This window comes from Falco punctatus, assembly GCF_963210335.1.
Source record: "Falco punctatus genome assembly, chromosome: 5".
Classification (NCBI taxonomy): domain Eukaryota; kingdom Metazoa; phylum Chordata; class Aves; order Falconiformes; family Falconidae; genus Falco; species Falco punctatus.
The window spans coordinates 73602873-73620837 of NC_137584.1; the positions used below are offsets into that span (position 1 = coordinate 73602873).

At 50.7% G+C, this 17965-nt stretch overlaps 1 protein-coding gene across 16 annotated transcripts in view; it reads left to right on the forward strand.

Moving 5' to 3' along the window:
- Nucleotides 1-17965, forward strand: part of OTOF (otoferlin) — a 127682-nt gene that overhangs the window by 9439 nt on the left and 100278 nt on the right. For all 16 annotated transcript variants that reach the window (XM_080388275.1, XM_080388286.1, XM_080388285.1 and 13 more), the window contains exon 3: nt 10364-10452. In XM_080388275.1, the coding sequence (XP_080244401.1) occupies nt 10364-10452 (89 nt within the window). The remainder of the gene's footprint in view (nt 1-10363; nt 10453-17965) is intronic.

The window sequence follows — 17965 nt, forward strand, 5'->3', positions numbered from 1 at the left end:
AACCTTGTGTGTCCGGACCAATCTTTGGGCTTCTCTCATCTCCTTGTGCTGGATGATAGGTGATGCAAATGCAGCAGCTAGGCTGTACAGCCCCCTGCTCACCCACACTGCAGATACCCTGATTTTCCTCATCAGCACTTGGCTCCAGCCAGAGGAAACTCCAGCATGAATCAGAGGTTACTTTGCACTGGGGACCAAGATCAGCATGGAGCCCTGGCAGAGATGACATGAGGGTGTGCAATTGCTGGCTACTCCGGGGCTTCGGACCTCCCAAACATGAGTGGTTTTAAAGTTAAACATATTCCTAAGTCTTTCCTGTGCCAGTAGAAGAGGGCTCACGCCCTGAACAACTGCCCCACCAGCCAGGCTTTGATCCTCTGGGTCAAGCGAGGTCTTCACAGCATCTAACAGATGAGCTGAGATGTGCGTAGCCGCTCCACAAGGCGTTCAGTTACCTAAATGTGTACTAATGCCAGGTGAGACACAGCTCCTGCTGTAGCACCGTGACCTGACACTATCCCAACTGGCCCAAACCACAACAGTTTGGTGTGTTCTAGTGGCATGCAGTGAACAATGCACAGAAAACACAGGAAGCACAGCAGGGGACTGCCGGTGAGATCTGCCTTGCTACAGTTTGGAGGGGACGGCAAGCCTACATTTCTGGCTTCACCTTTCCAGCTTTGCTGGGAGCGTGCTGAGAATTCAGCCACGTTGGCAAGATTTGCCTGTGGGCCATGCCTCCTGTACTGGTGGGAATGGGGAGGCTGCTGCTTGCCCTTTTCTGTAAGAGCAGTACTACTGGCACACACTGGGAGGCTGAATGCCAGTCCCTGCCCCTCCACAGCTGGAGGGAGCTGCCTTTAGGAGGAACATGCTGGGTCCTCGCATAGGTGCATGCTGCTCGTTGTGTAGGGCAGAGCACAAGCCACACCAAAAGATGGCAGAGATGCAGTCCTTTTCCCTCTTCTTCTATTAAATCTCTTGTTATCTCTTGCTGCTCCCTACAGCTGCCTGGGAGGGGGCTGCAGCCAGGGGGGTCGGTCTCTGCTCCCAGGTCACAAGCGACAGGACAAGGGGGAACGGCCTCAGGCTGCACCAGGGCAGGTTTAGGTTGGAGACTGGGAAACATTTCTTCACCGACAGGGTGTCCAGCACTGGGACAGGCTGCCCAGGCAGGTGGTGGAGTCACCGTCTCTGGAGGTGTTCAAAAAATGTGTAGATGTGGCACTCAGGGCCATGGGTTAGTGGTGGGCTTGGCAGTGCTGGGTTAATGGTTGGACCTGATGATCTTAAAGGTCTTTTCCAACTAAGCGATGCTATGATTCTATGACTCCCTGGTGCAATGGCCACGGACAAGAAACCTGCTCTGAGCTCAGGAGTGTGTCTTGTGCTGCCTGGAGTAATTAGCTGATGGGGCTATCCAGGAAAGCAGGTGTTTCCCATTGAGAGTACACACAAGGCGAGACATCATGCCATTGATGACAAGCCCAGTTTGAAAATTTTACTGAATAAATTTTTATTATTGAATCACTGCAGCACTCAATGCTTCCCCAGCTGTTCCCCCTGTATGGGGCTATCCCACAGGCAGAGTTTGCAGGGAGGTGATGGGTCCATGTGGTCTGTCATGCTTGTGATACCCAAAATTGATCTGTCTTCTTGATGAGCCCTGATGGCTGGAGCAGTATCACGGGGTCTGCTCAGGGGCACTGCAAGTGTGGGACAGTCAAGGATGAGCAGGATGGTCTGCCTGCCCTCCCTCTGCAGAAGCAGTTTTATTCCCTCTTCAGCTCCCTAGTTCTTCAGTTTTGCAATGAATTCAGTACCAGTGGGGTGAGAGGTGGGGTGTTACTCCACGCGACTCGCCTGTTACCTGTGTGCCCTCCCAGTGCTCAGGTGGCTCTTTGCACTGATCATTTATGAACCAGAAGCTTCAGAAATTACCTTGTTACCTTCTGCTTTTCCCTGAAATGGGGTAAAATGGTGACCTTGTGTCTGAGGAGTGACTTGGTTGGGGGGATGCCTCATCCCCCATGTGGGGAAGGCTTTGGAAGCTGAGCTGGCTGATCTCTCATTTCTGTGAGGGCAGACAAATTGGGGTGAGGATGAAGAAGATGCTCCCTGCCTCATCTCAGAGCTGAGGACAAACAGAAAATTCACATTAGGTTCATGTAAAGCCAAAGTTTCTTTTGACAGCACTAATGAGGGCATTGGCTTTCCCTGCCACCGCTTAACATTCATGAGGGCCCGCTACTAGGCTGAATTTGGGCTGCACCAGTAGTTTCCATTTGTTTGGTTTCACTCTATTTCTTTTGCAATTATTTTTATTCATTGCTTAATGAATTATGCAAAACCTGTGCTTCTCCAGAGCCTGGGGCTGATGAGCTGCTGGCTATTCCGAAGGGTATGTATGGCACTACGGCTGTATTTTACTTAACGAGGAACTGCCAGCACCCCAAAGGGTATCTTCCTGGAGGGGCTTGTCCTGCAGGCACCCAGCACAGGAGGGAAGGGGACTCCAGTGCTGGTGTTGGGCATGGAGAGCTGTGGATGAGTCCTGTGTGGTCTTCCTTGCCTGCATTCAGTCTCTCCTAAAGGGACCAGGACAGGCTTAGATGCTGCTGCCAGTACAGTCAAGACCCACAGTTACAGCCTTGACCCGAACATCTGGAAATGCCCCTGATTAGTCAGGCTTGGAGATGACAGGCAGGATGAGCATCCAGCCAAGGTTCCCAGATGCTACAGAAAAAAGGGAGATACGACTTAAAAAGGGGAGAAATGGCTTGAAAAGGGGTGATATCGCTTAACGAGGGGAAACATGGCTTGCAAAGATGCTCTCCCAGCTTCCTTAAAGCTGTCTAGCTGGATGAATCTGGCTTCTGCATTCTGCCAAAACATTTCTCTGCTTCCACCTCTTTTTTTTCTTCCCTTTGTTGATAAAAACAGCTAAAATTGATCCAGCAGATATCGCTTGCTTAGCTTTGCACAGGGCTTTTCTTAAAAAGGCTTTTAACAATAAAACCAGTAGGGAGAACAAACAGGCAGCCAGGCAGGGAATGAGGAAGGGCAATGAAAGCGCGGCAGCCTGTGGAAGCGACCCCGGCCATGGCACTGTGCTGTGGTGGACCTGCTGCCGGGTCGGTGCTGCTGGCATTCCCTAATGGGGCTGGTGGGGAGGGAGCCCACAGGTGGTCAGGATGGTGCTGAGTCCCCGTGCTGAGAGCTGCTTGCTCTCAACTTGGCTATCAACAGTGGTGCAGGCACTCTGAGATGCTCCTCCAGCTGTACATCCTCTCCCTAGCCTTCCTCTTCCACATCTGGCACACAGCTGGACCCAGCCCTGATGGAGGGTGCAGGCATAGCTGTCACCCAGGGCTGGTTTTCTCCTGACATATAGCAGATACAGCAGGGGGGAGCAGGGGTTCCTCCAGCCATCCCATTATAATACACAGTCATCACAAATGTCTGGTAGCTCAGGACCACAGCACCCCAGGGTGGTGGGGCTGGGCAGGGACCCCTGGGACCACCCAGCCCACCCCCTGCTCAAGCAGGCTCTCCTACAGCAGCTGCACAGGATCACATCCAGGTGGGCTCTGGACGTCCCCAGAGAAGGAGACTGCACAGCCTCTCTGGGCAGCCTGTCCCCGTGCTCCGTCACCCTCAAGGGAAAGAAGTTTTTCCTGCTCTCCCCACGGAGCTCCCTGTGCTGCAGTTTGTGCCCGTTGCCCCTTGTCCTGTCGCTGGGCACCGCTGACAAGAGCCCGGCCCCGGCCCCCTGACACGTGGCCCTTAAGGTACCTGTGTGCATCGCTCAGGTCCCCTCTCAGCCTTCTCCTGCCCAGGATCCTGTTCTTCCTTTTCTGTGTTTCGCTTGAGCCTTAAATGCAGTCTGGTTGCCACTTCTCTTCGTTTGGTGCATCACACTTATCTTTTCTCCCATGACTGTGTCCCCCATACCTTTTCCTATGTGAAATGTGAAGCAAGAGCAAGTTTATAGAATCAGAGAACCACAGAATGGTTTGGGTTGGAAGAACCCTTAAAGACATCTAATCCCACCCCCCCACCACAGGCAGGGACCCCTCCCCCCAGCCCAGGCTGCCCCCAGCCCCGTCCAGCCTGGCCTTGAGCCCTGCCAGGGATGGGGCACCCACAGCTGCTCTGGGCAGCCTGGGCCAGTGCCTCGCTGCCCTTAGCATAAGGGATTTCTTCCTCATCTCTCATCTATATCTCCCCTCTTTCAGCTTAAAACCATCACCCCTTGTCCTATTGCTACAGGCCCTGCTAAGGAGTCTGTCCCCCAGTTTCTAGGCAGATTATTGAGAAGGAATGAAACTAGTTTGCCGATTATACTATTACTTTAATAGTGATGTAGTACTGAGATCATGCCATGGCTGGAGGGATTGTTGATGGATATGAGGTCATCAGTCCCAGGAGATGAGCTATGGAGAACTGGAGAGCTGGGGAAACTGTGAGGGTCAGATGTCTACCACAGTGACATATGAGGAACTTTCTGACTTGGAAGGAGATGGAGAACCTCACAGGTGGATGATTTGGGATGAGCCACTGTCCCCATGGCAGCATGCAGCACCTCTTGGAATGTGTCCCTCAGTTAGATGGGAAGTTAAGGTTTATCGTGAGTTTTTTAGCTGGCGTCCACATGGCATGGATGTTTTGCAGAATCCTTGGATGTTCATCTCTCTTTAAAAATGGACTTGAAAGGTTGAGTGGAGCTGCTGCTGCTGCCAGGGGAGGAGGGATGGATGGTTGTAGTCTCATTCCCTTGGCTTCCTCAGCGCCGTGGCCCATCAGACCGCATAGCTCCGTTGGATAAAAGTAAAGTCCATGGTTTTCACCCTGCTAGCTAACTCCAGCACTCATCCTGAAGCCAAGTGGCCGTTGCGAGCTTCTCTACTGATACAAGCCACGTTTTAGCAAGCAGCCTTCCAGCCTGCCCCCGCCCCACAAGTCCTCTGCCATGGTCACGGTCATGGATAAACAGGGTCATGGATAAACACCGTGAAGAGCAGCCATTCAGTGCAGCCTGTTGCGAAAGTTGGACTCACTGGGTCTGAGATGACAGACAGGTCATTTCCGCGCATGCCACATCTGGGGAGCACCTTAGGGTTGGGGGTGCATCCTGGTGCTGCTGGTTTTTAGCAGCTTGGTGGAAGGCAGCTCGGAAAGCAGGTGTGGGACTCCCTGCAGGCACTGCATCCCTCACCACTGATTTTCTCCATGGCATGTCATGGTTTGTGCTCACTCCCCAGCCCACATTCCCTGCCTCACAGCGTTTCCCTTCAGCCCAGGCACTCGGAATTGATGAGAGCAAGTAGTCCCACAGGGTGTGTTATAAATTAACAGAGAAAACTTCAGCTCCAAAACATTTGCCCTCTTCCATCGCTTGCATGAAGGGCACAAGGGTGCTGAGAGAAGGAAAACCTGCTTGCAAAGGGCCAGGCTGTGCCAGTGGGGCACGGCTCCTGGGTGAGCTGCCTCAGTGCCAGTGGGAGCAGCAGGAGTTTGCAGGGGGATGATGCCTGCCTTGGCAGAGCCTGTGCTAGGTGCTAAAGCAGGGTGCCCATCTCCAGTCTTTGTTCTGGAGGTGCGTGGTCTGGGCTGGGACATGGCTTTGCCACTCTGTGTTGCAGTGTGAGTGCTGGCTTCAGCCCGAGGGCAATTCCCTTTGTCTGTCTCCACAGGCAGTGAGGAATTATATCCAAAAAGCTGAATGAAATCTAAATAGCCAAATGAAAGAGTTTAGGTAGCACCTTAGCTTGGTGAGAGGACACAGGGTGAAGGCTGGGGAGCCGAAGCCCATAAATTCAAAGCAGAATGGTGGTGCAGGTGTTTATCACTGCAAGCAATCAGCTGCGGAAACCACTTACCTGAAAATGTAATGAAATGTTGTTGCTTGAATTCTGGGATGGTTTTTACTTTTCCTTTTTCCCTGTTAAAAATATGTTGTGACTGAGCTACAAGGCATATCTGTGTTTGATTGAGGAGTCTTTGACTGAAACACGAAAACCTGTGGATTGGGTTAAGAGGTCAGGCTGTGAGACTGTAATAATGCTTTCCAGGCTTAAAAGATAATAATAATAATAATTTAAAAAATCTGTCTTAGGAGGGAAAGCGTATCACTTAGTTCTTTTGAGCTGGTGGTTTGGTTTTTGTTTTTTTTATTTTTTTTATTTTTTTTTCGTCTGCTGAGGCTGAAATGGCTGTAACTGGGAGAGAGAAGCACAAAGGCTTGCACTTTTCGCAGCTGGGCTGGCTTGCCACCATCAGACCTCCACCCACAAGGTGCTAGAGGTGGTCTGGCTGCTCCAGATCAACCACCTGCCTCTCCAGAATACTCAAAATCAAAGGATGCTCAGAGAAGCTGACAGCAGCCTCGGGGGGAGCAATGCCTAGGGATTCACTAGTGCACAGGACAGTGTGTTTGTAAAATGAAGGGGCAGGAGTAGGGGAAATAAGTTTGTAATGCTCATGGCTGGGTGCTACCAGTCGATTTGAGTGGTTTTCCATGCACTAAGATAAAACCAAGAGGAGACTTGACCTGTTAATGTTTTTTGGGGGGGATTTTGGACAGCTTCCAGAGCAGGGTGCCCTTCTTTAATCTGAGGAATATAGTCATGGATAGATAGTCTTGTCCACAAAGGATAGAAAGAGTGTATGACCCCCTCCCAAAGGTGAGCCATGGCTTGGTTTGTACCCAGGACATGCCAGAGTTTCTCTAGTGATGGAGATTGCAGACAAGGGGTGTGGATTTAGGTGGTTAACCTGTAAGCAGCTAAGTCAAGGTGGAGGAATCTTAACCCTCATTTTTAAGCTCCAAACCGAGAGCAGCTGCATTCTGTCCTGAACGATTTAGCCAAATTCAGGGGATCTGCAGCAGAATTCAGCTCTGAGCCCCAAGAAACCAGGGGCCACACCATGAAGGGAAGACTCCTGACAGCGGAAAATGGTAACTTGTACTGCATGCCCCAGGATTTTAGGCAAAAATCCAAGTGCTTTAACCATACTGCATTAGTGGCCCTAGACAGGTGGGTCCCTCTGGAGCTGGAAGTGTGCAAGCAAGTGTGCAAGGAGAGCTCCCACGATGATACAGCATGTTGCAGAGCACAGCAGATGGAAGCATGCTCCTCCATGCCGTGCATCGCTGGCCGGCCACCCCTGGGGTTTACTGCAGCAGCAGCGGATGTGCTGCGGCACGAACATCCCCCGACGAGCTTCTTGGTGCGGAAAGCTGTCAGCAAGGCTGTTTAGTGGATGGAATCCTGGGAGCCTCTCTAGGCCACCACACTTTTCAAGTGACCTTATGTGTTATTTTGCTTCCTGACAAACCTCTAACAGAGGGGGGGCATGCCTACACTACAAGCAGAGAATGGTATTTCCAAGGAAGGAAAAAAACCCACCAGGACCTGTCTGTGTCTAGGAACAGAGTTTGCTGGGGCTTCAGGATGTGTTTCTGGAGTTCTTTAAACTCTTTTCTGTGTGTGAGCGAAAAGAGGCCATGACCAGCATGGTTTATTCTTTTATGGAGAGCATAGAATCACAGAATCATTTAGGTTGGAAAAGACCTCTGAGGTCATTGAGTTCAGCCATTAACACAGCACTGCCAAGCCCACCACTAACCCATGTCCATAAGCGCTGTGGCAGCAGAGGTTTGGGTTTGTGTTGTTCTGGCCAAGGCTCAGGAGAGATGGATCAAAGCTGGGGCTCTGCTGAGGTGGTGAGGACACATAAACACCACATACCAGGAAGGACCAGGAAGATCCAGGCAGAAATCACGTCCCTTGCACTTGAGCTTTCTGTCTCTGTCTCAGAAACAACCAGAAGTCCTGTTCCTGGAAGAGCAGCTTATCCCAAAGTAAAGCATCCCCACTGAAACTGCAGGTAATAGATGGGACCAGTTTAACATCCAGCACATTGTGAGAGGTTGATGGGCTGCTACTGTGCTCATGACACGGTGGACTCTGTCATGATCTGTCCCCTTCACCAGCATTGTCTGAGGACCATGGTGGGGAGGACAAGCTGTGGGCAGGAGCACCGGCCTGATGAATCTCCACCTGCACACACTGCAGAGCCCTGAACGGTGAGGACATGACAACTTCTCAGGACAGAGAGGAATGGAGGTGGCAAGAGGGAACTGGCAGCTCAAAATTAATCTTGGGACTGCTGGTTGCATTTATCAACCATTAGGAGCATTGAAGCGGTGGGAAGGAGTGAGCAGGCAGCAGTGCACATGCTGTAAGGGGAAGGGCTGTTACATGCCCATGATGAAGAACCCAGAGTAAATCTGGCTGCAGAATGAGAAGTGAGGCTGGACTGTACGAAAAAAGATACCACTGTCATGGGGCCATTTCTAGTTTTCTTTTCTGTTTTAGGAATTTTTTCATTTGCTTCCTTAAGTCACAGCAGAAAATGTAAAAGGGGCAAAAAATAGCTTAAAACCGGGTGTTGGCATATTTCTGCAGAGTCACTAATTTCTTCCTGTGAAGTTGCTTGATAAGCACTTTCCTTTCAAGACTTTGAGTGCAGCGCTACTGCTCCTGTAAGTGATGCAGGGCTCAACCCCGCTGCCTCTGCATCTGGGATGTCTCATTCCCATCCCATCTGGTGCACCAAGAGCCGCTTGGCAAAGGGGTGTGCTTGGCTTTTGGAGGTCGCAAGAAACCTGTGACTTAGAAAACTGAAGGCAGTTCAAGTGGTTTAGCTTGGCAGGCTGATTTCTTGCGTCGGGAAGTAAAAAAAACCCACAATTGAAGGTGATTTCATATATATATATACACATACATATAGAAAAATGTATTTATATGTATAAAATCATAGAATGATAGAATCATTTAGGTTGGAAAAGATCTTTGAGATCATCAAGCCCAACCGTTAATGCAGGACTGCCAAGTCCACCACTAACCCATGTCCCTAAGCACCACATCTATGTGTTTTTTGAACATTTCCAGGGATATGACCCCACCGTGTCCCTGGACAGCCTGTTCCAGTGCTGGACCACCCTTCCAGTGAAGAAATTTTTCCTAATATACAATCTCACCTCCCCTGGCACAACTTGAGACTGTTTCTTCTTGTCCTATTGCTTCTTACCTTGTTAATGTGTGTGTGTATCATAGAATCACAGAATGGGTTGGGTAGGAAGAGACCTTAAAGACCATCTAGTCCCCCCCCGCCCCCAGGCAAGGACCCCTCCCCCCAGCCCAGGCTGCCCCCAGCCCCGTCCAGCCTGGCCTTGAGCCCTGCCAGGGATGGGGCACCCACAGCTGCTCTGGGCAGCCTGGGCCAGCGCCTCGCCGCCCTCACAGGGAAGAATTTCTTCCTCATCTCTCATCTCCATCTCCCCTCTCTCATGTAAAGCCATTCCCCCGTGTGCCATCGCCACCTGCCCTTGCCCAAAGCCCCTCCCCAGCTTTCTTGCCGGCCCCTTTAGGCACTGGCAGGTGCTCTAAGGTCTCCCCGCAGCCTTCTCCTCCCCAGGCTGAGCCACCCCAGCTCTCCCAGCCTGTCCCCACAGCAGAGCTGCTCCAGCCCCTGAGCATCTCCCTGGCCTCCTCTGGCCCCGCTCCAGCAGCTCCGTGTCTCTCCTGTGCTGGGGACCCCAGAGCCGGACGCAGCGCTGCAGGGGGGTCTCACCAGAGTGGAGCAGAGGGGCAGAGCCCCCTCACTGACCTGCTGGCTGTGTTGCTCTGGCTGCAGCCCAGGGTACTGTTGGCTTTCTGGGCTGCGTGTGCACATTGCTGGGTCATGATGAGCTTCTTATCAAGCAGCACCCCTAAGTCCTTCTCCTTAGGGCTGCTCTCAATCTATTCTCCACGCAGCCAATATTGGTGCTGGGGATGGCCCTAACCCAGGTGCAGAACCTTGCACTTCATGAGGTTTGCACAGGCCCACCTCTCAAGCCCTCCAAGGTCCCTCTGGATGGCATCCCTCCCCACAATGCATCGGCTGTACCACACAGCTCGGTGTCGTCAGCAAACTGGCACTCGATGAGGGTGCACTCGATCCCACTGTCCGTGTTGCTGACAAAGGTATCAAACAGCAGTGGTCCCAGTACAGACCCCTGAGGAATGCCACTCATCACTGGTATATATATGATATGTATATATATACACACACACCCCTTTATACTATGTATATATATATATATATATACATATACTATTTATCTATCTATCAGATATTTGGCACTGAGGTACATTCTTCATGAGACCCCTTTAAAACAGCCCTGCCTGCCTTTTTGCTGGGGAAATGGGGTAGTTAGCTTTTTTCCATGGTCATCTCAGCTCCACCCTTATCACACCGCAGCAGCTCCCTGAAACAAGCCTGACATCCCCCTTTCATCCTTCCTCTGCAGACCTTCCGCTGGCCAGTGGCAAGCAGTATCGATGGGAATGAGATCCTGGAGATCCAGGTGTTCAACTACAGCAAAGTCTTCACCAACAGGTGAGAGCGTGGTCTGTCCTTCACTCCCACTGATCCCCTGTGTCCTCTCCAGCGGGAAAACACAGCTCCTGCTTGAGCTGGAGCCACATTCCTGCTTGGTTTGGAATCTGGAGGGTGAGGAAGATGCTGGTGATTGATGTCTGCTGGGAGGGGCAAGGAAGCTCAGATGCAGTGTGTACAGCTCAGTGCGCGAGGCTGCTAACCACCAGCGTCTAGGTGGTAGTCAGCACCAGGGCTATGCCATGGTTTTCCCAAGGTTCTGCTATTTGGCTTTATAAAATTTGCATGTGTTTCAAAGAAACTGAAATCTTTTGGTTAATTATCAAGGTGGAATTTAAAAGACAAATGTAGTTCCCCAGCTTTTTCAAATTCTGCCCCTGTTTATTTGTCTTACTGTAATTTTTTCTCACGGTTGTCATGCCTTATGTATTATCTGCAATGTTACATTTTTTATTATGTGTTATCTGCAATGAACATTTTTTAAGGTTTCTTACAGTCTAGGTTTTGCCACCATGTAAATAATGAACATGAGAGAAGGAAACATTGTCTGTCCTTTCTGTCAGCCTTAGTGTATCTCTGCATTTAGCCATGCTGTCATTGCAAAAATATGGGAGCTTTTCACAAAAACATGACTGGCATATTTAAATTGTCTTATAGATCATTTACACTGACATTAAAGAGGGGAGAGGAAAAAGAGAACTGAGGAAGGGCTTTTGCTTGTGGTTGGATGTTGCACTAAGTTTTGCACTGAAATCCAGTGTGTGCCCCAGCTAGAAGTCAGCAGGGCCCCCTGAACATCTCCCAGGTACGTGTTCATGCAAAACCTTGCTTCGGAGTCAAAAACATGAGGAGTCAGATAGACAGCATGCAGGGCAGGCATGCTAAATATAATAATTTAAAAAGAAAACCCCCAAACCCAAATGCCAAAAAACCTGCAAACAAAACAAAAAAGCCTGCCGAGCAACAAACAGAAAAAAAATACCTACCTTTGTCTTGCTTTTATGTAGGAGTTTGAGCAGCAAAAGGAGAGTTGAAAAGACTTGCTTTATTCAGTTGCTGTCTGGGAGGAGAAAGGCAAGGAGCCTCCCGAGGGTCCCAGCCCAGGCAGATGAGCTGGGTGGGGAATGGATGGCAGAGACAGGCAGATGAGCGGTCCAGGGCTTGTAGGGAGATCTTGGCTCACCCACAGGAGCCATACGTAGTACAAGCCACTTTGAGTTGTGTTCAGACCACCTCCTATGGGCACCTGCATTGAGGTGGTGCAGTTGTGGTGGTCACTAAGTTCATGACTGATGGGCATGTGGAACAGGAGATCTGAATCACTTCTGCAGCCCTGACCTGTCCCAGGGTCCGTGTGAGAAGGGAATTCTCAGGGGCTGTGGGCAGCTGACAGGCGGTGGGAGACCGAGATGGAAAGATGCTAGACCTGGAGGTCCACCTCCTCCCCCAGCCAGTGTCAGCTCCAGCCTCTGGAACCTGCTCTTCATGTTGCATCCATGACAGCAGCAGTTTTTCCTTGGCTGGATGCTCCTTCAGTGCTTTCCTTCACTTTCTACTCCCCTGCTGTGAGCAAGCAGCGGGTATACTGTCCTGCATTTGCACAGGCTTAGTGCAGCCAGCAGCTGGACGACTGGATGGAGCATCCTTCCGTTCATGATGGCTCCAAGCTTCCTATCTTCATTACCCAGCAGAAGTGAATAAAAACACGCCAACTGAAGCAGATGCTTTTGCCCTAACAAACTGCCCTTCAGGTTTTACCCCATTTGCTTCCTGGACAGCGATCCTGTGTGCTCTGCACACAGAGAAGCAATTCTTTCTCTGTCTTAAAATCTAAAAAAAATATCCACTTGAAAGGTGCAATAAAAAGCAGAAAGTGGTGTTTCTGTGTCTGGAAATGAAGAACTGTCGTTCCTCCAGGGAACTGGGAATTGGAAAGGCCAGAGCATCAGGTTGCACTAATTAGAGGCTGAGAAAGTGATCACTCAGGTAATTCCTTCCACTTTCAAGGTGACCAATGCCTCTTAGAATTTTTCAAATGCCCAACACAAAATAAATATCCAGCTAGTTCAGCCAAATTGCTTTAAAGTGCATTTTTCCATTGGTGTGCTGCACAGCAAAGACGTTGGGTGTATCAGCCAGCCAAGAGCCACTTCTACTTCCCAGTAGAATTTTAATCACTGTGGGTGTTTTCCTCAGTTTGCCTTTGATTCGTGAGGGCCTAGGCTGCCGCAGAGGAGCAGCCTTACCTTTGATGCTGATGGTGCGGAGGAGCGGGCTGCAGCCATGTTCCAGTTACTGCCTGCTGTGACCTCAGCCAGCTCAACTGATGCTTGCGTGCTGCAGCCTCACCTTTAACACAGCATCGTGGAACCGTTTCAGTTGGAAAAGACCTTTAAGATCATGGAGTCCGATCGTTAACCCAGCACTGCCAAGCCCACCACTAACCCATGTCCCTAAGTGCCACATCTACACGTCTTTTAAATCCCTCCCAGGGATGGTGACTCCACCACCTCCCTGGGCAGCATGTTCTGGTGCTGGACACCCTTTTGGTGAAGAAATTTTTCCTAATATCCAACCTAAACCTCCCCTGGCACAACTTGAAGCCATTTCTTCTTGTCCTGTCCCTCATTACAGGCAGCTGTAGGAAGCGATCAGGTGCCCCCTGAGCCCCCTCCTCTCCAGGCTGAACCTCCCCAGCTCCCTCCCATGAGACTGGTGCCCCAGCCCCTGCCCCAGCCCCCTGCCTGGCTCTAGGCATGCTCCGGCCCCTCAAGGTCCCTCTTGGAAACTGAACCCAGGATTCAAGGTCCAGCCTCAGCAGTGCTGAGTGTGGGGGGATAATCACTGCCCTGGTCCTGCTGGCCAGTGCCATTAACTTTATTCCTCACCATTAAGGGATGGCCAGATCTTCAGCGAACAGGAATCTGGTTCCAGTGCCCCATGAGAATTGGCTTCTTTCACCAATTTAGTCCCCACTGAGTACAAAGAAAGCCCCAGATGCTGTGGTTCTTGTCCCAGGGACCCAGGAGCCTGAGCTGAGGCAGCTGGGCTCCCCCATCATGGTGTCCAGAGCACATGAAGCCAGAGGCTTCTATGCCCATTGCTCGCCAGGTCTTTTCTGCCCTTGAAAGCTCTTGCACATTTGTACTCAAAGTACTTCTCAGTCTTCTTTTGAAGAAGGCCCTTCTTGGCACCTCTCATTGTGCATTTTTTTTCCCATCTCAAATCATCTTCGCAGCTCTTTATCCCACTAATGTTCAACTTGCAGCACCCTCCCTCTAAATACAGGCACAGGTGGGATGCATCTACTGCATCTCTGTGGCTCTGCAGAGTGAGGATGTCGCACCTCCCTTCTCCCCATCCCTCCTCCATTCATGCAGTTATGGATTAATGGGTTGGTTGTTCACCGTGCTGGGCTGCTGGTGCACCGTGCTGTCTGGAGCTGTTGCTTTCATGGAAGTCGGCTCTATTTTCTGCCAGCTTGAGGTGCAGATGCTGTTTCTTGGCAGTTTTTGGCACGTGAGTGCCCCTTTTTTGGTTCAGGCACATCCAAGGTCCCCACTGCTCTGCGTGGCTGCCTCCCCTGTCTCCTTGTTGACTGCTCTGTCAATCTTCATATTATTTGAAAATTTGATTGTAAGTTATTTTTACATTCCTTTCACTAATGTGGTAGTTATGAGCTTAATAGCAAAATTGCACCATAGCACTGTCATTCAAAGATGATTCTCAGCTGATGTCCTATTTTTAGAGTTTGTCTCCATTAATCTGCTCTTTTTAGTGTGAGGCACTGATAGCAGGCAGCGTTAAACCAAACATTCTGTAGGAACCTGCTCCTTTCATGCAGTTACCAAACAAACCGACTCCAAAGAAACAAACCAAGCTTGTTTTGACAGGCTCTATCTCCTCATAAACCTACCTTGCATGTCTTTGATTATACTCCAATTAATAATTGCGTATTCATTGAATCTTGTACAGGCTTTCCTATTTTTTTCCCTAGGATGGCTGCCGGTTTAGCCAGGCTGTCTTTGTTCACCCTGTATGAACTCTTTGCTGTGCTGGGATTTCTCTATTATTCTAACTTCATTAAAAATTTATATTGGTGCATCAGAAGCTGCTGGTTCTTTTGTGATGATTACCCACAAACTACCCCTGGCCTGCAACAACGAACAGAAATATTTACCCAGCATGTTCACCTGCTTTGCATCATTACAGGCTGGAGCAAGAGCTGCTGCTCCTGTTTCTGGGGTGCATTTGCCTTGAAATCATAGAATCATAGATCACAAAATGGTTTGGGCAGGAAGGGACCTTTAAAGGCCATCTAGTCCCACCCCCCCACCACAGGCAGGGACCCCTCCCCCCAGCCCAGGCTGCCCCCAGCCCCGTCCAGCCTGGCCTTGAGCCCTGCCAGGGATGGGGCACCCACAGCTGCTCTGGGCAGCCTGGGCCAGCGCCTCGCCGCCCTCAGTGTAAACAATTGCTTCCTTGTATCTAGTCTGAATGTTCCTTCTTTTAGTTTAAAACTATCAGCCCTTGTCCTGTCGCTACAGGCTCTAATACAAAGTCTGTCCTCATCTTTCTTACAAGCCCCCTTTAAGTTTCAAAATGTGGAGCTTGGTCTCCCCAGCAGCCAGACACCCGTTGGGGTCTCCTCTCACTGTTGTGGGGATCAGCTGCCCAGGGCAGTGGCGGAGTATCCAGCATCTCCCTGTAGAAGTTTTCCGGAGTTAATTACCCGTTCCGTCTTTCTCTGCTAAATTAAAAAGCCCTTCAGTCAGAAACAGTTTCCTCACGCTGGCATTTACAGACAGCAGTAAAATGAACCCCAGAGTGTGTCTGTGGCAGTGTTCAGCTGGTCCCTCAGCAATTCAGAGACGCAGCACAGCGTGCTCTCCTTGCTGCCCATCTGAGGCACCAGAAGCAACCCAGCTCTGCAGCCTGTCCCAGGAAAGGAGCCAGAATCAGAGCGCTCCATCAGCAAACACCAAGCAAGACATTGCCCCTGGCTTTGCCTTGACAGCAGTGGGAAGCAGAATCCCAAAACAGGGCTTCACCTCCTCTCACAGCAGTAGAGGTGTCCATGGGGAGCTAGGGCTCAGATCAGGTGCCCTTTGAGTATCCACTTTTGGAAGGACCCGTGTCTCCTGTAAATCCAAAGTTGTATCTACCATCCCTGTGTTTGTCTCAGACGTCCCAGGACATCTGCACGGCAGCAGGTACTCGTGTTTACATGATGGAGATGGACCACCAGTGCCTGGAGAGGGGTCTGGGAGAGCCAGAGGCAGCAAGGCATGCCCTACCCAGCAATGGGTGCTGGGCACAGGGAACTGAGAACTTCAGCTATGGCTGAAGGGTGGGCTGAAGTTCCCTGAAGCAGAAGACAACCAGGAGCCCAAAGGAGGCAATGACAGGAGAGCCCTATTCCAACCCTATAAGCTTCCTGGTAGTAGAGGAAGGAATATGTTTCAAATCTGAGCATCAGTGGTAGGAATAAACCTGCAGAATAGACTACTCCGAGTCATAAAGGGATTATCGAGGGATTTCTGTTCAGACTCACAGCATTTCTCCTGCTGGCTAAGAAATGTTTACACCAGGATATTAGTGCCAAGGCACTGGCAATGAACTTGGCCCCATCCTGGCCCCAGGCAGTTGGTGCTGAGCACCTCCCTCAAGAAAATGCAGGGAATCTGTGGCAGAAAACAAAAACTAAAGCCCAGGGTCACAAGCTAGTGCTGTAACTACAGCCCATCCTTCCTGCACAGAAACAAGTTATAGGAGGAGGAAAGACAGACATAAATCTTGGAGAGAGGGAGAGGAGTAGGGAGAAGTAGAGCCTCAGCACTGGGGTTTGGAAAGGTGAGCCATGATCTCTGTGAATAATTCACATGCAGCTGATTAATGCTTTTTATCAAAGCCCCAGATAAAGGCATGACACCTGATGCAGATCCACCCTGAATAATGGAGGTGACCAGTGCTGAGACATGGCTGCGTGGCTCATTGAAGCTGCTTTTATTTCTTGCCTCAGTGGCCATCAGCATGCAGCTAATTATCTGGTAAGATAATCCTTTCCTGGCCCCAGCCAAGCGCCTCAGCCTCCTTTCAGCAGCTGACTGCATGCTGACTTCTCGAGGGGTTCTGGGCTCCAGTGGGTCTCGGCTCTGGGATGGTGGCTGTCCCTGGTAGCCATTCCCCAGGGTGCTGTGTCTGAGTGTCCAGAGAAAGGGGCTGAGCATGGACGTGGGAAGAGAGTTCATGAGGACAGCTCAAATGGGCCAGACCAGCAGTGCCACCAGCCCAGAAACCTACCTCCACACCCTGAGCAGGTAGAGCATCCCCAGGCTGGGAAACTCTCCCCTCCAGCCAAGACCCATCCAAACCTCCAAACCACCCCAGGGTTGTCCCAGGGCAGGTGGATGAAAGGCAGTGCCACGTCCTGCCTGCGGCTAATTTACTAGTGTAGATGCAGACTGAAAATGCTCCAGACAAGAGAAGGACCAATAATCATGGGTCCTACATACCCATCCTGAAGACATGAGATGCCTCCTCTGATGCCAAGTAATGCATCCTGGAAGGCAGATGGTGAAGCCAAGTAACTGCTGCATGGTGGGATGAGCTGGGTAGAAATACCGAGATCTTGCTGAAACTCAGATCATCTCTGTCCTTTGCCTTCTAGTCCCCATGGGGAGATGTGCAAAATACTTTCAAGATGGGTGAAAATTTGTAGCATGTGGTCTGATGGTGAAGGGCCCTGGGAGAGGACATATGCAGGAGATGGGTGTGTGATGTGGGGCCCCAGACGTGGGTTTGAGCGTGTCTGAGCAGAAGAAGACACACATATGAGTGATGTGGGGTGGAGGAAACATATGCACAGGAGAGGGCAGAGATGCAAGAAGGAAGTGGAGGCAGCAGCCAGGGCAGCATGCTGTGCTGGTGAAACCTCATTGAGAATGGCTGTGTGGTCAGTGGCCACAGAGCATCATCCCTGAGGCAGGAGGTTTGGTCCCTGCTGCCGTTCCTATTCCCGACCTGCTGTGACAGCCTGGGCAAGCCTTTTCCTAGCCACATCTTTTCCTTGGGCATAAACCAAGGATAATACTAGTCAACGACCACAGCCCTTAAGGATGAGAAACACTGCACAAACCCAAAAACTTCAAGGTGGTTTGTTTTTCTCCGTGTCACTGTTTTCCTCACCAGGGCAAGAAGCCGTAACGGGATCTGGCCAAAGGCTGAAAGCCACTTTACAAACCCATCGGCTCCCTGCTGGCCCAATGGGTGATGCAGGGGTGGGGGCACAGATAACATCCCTCTGCAGAAACACGATACCCACTGGGAAGGGGCAGGAGCTGGCTCTCCTTACCTGACAGAGACACAAAGAGGCTAATACCAAAGGCTTTTAATACAGCACCGTGCTCTGGCAGGATAAAAATAGAGCTTTGTTTTGTCCTTTGTACTCCGGCTTCTCCAGCAATTAAGATCTTTGCAGAATTCAAGTCTTTTGTATGAAACTGTCTCCACC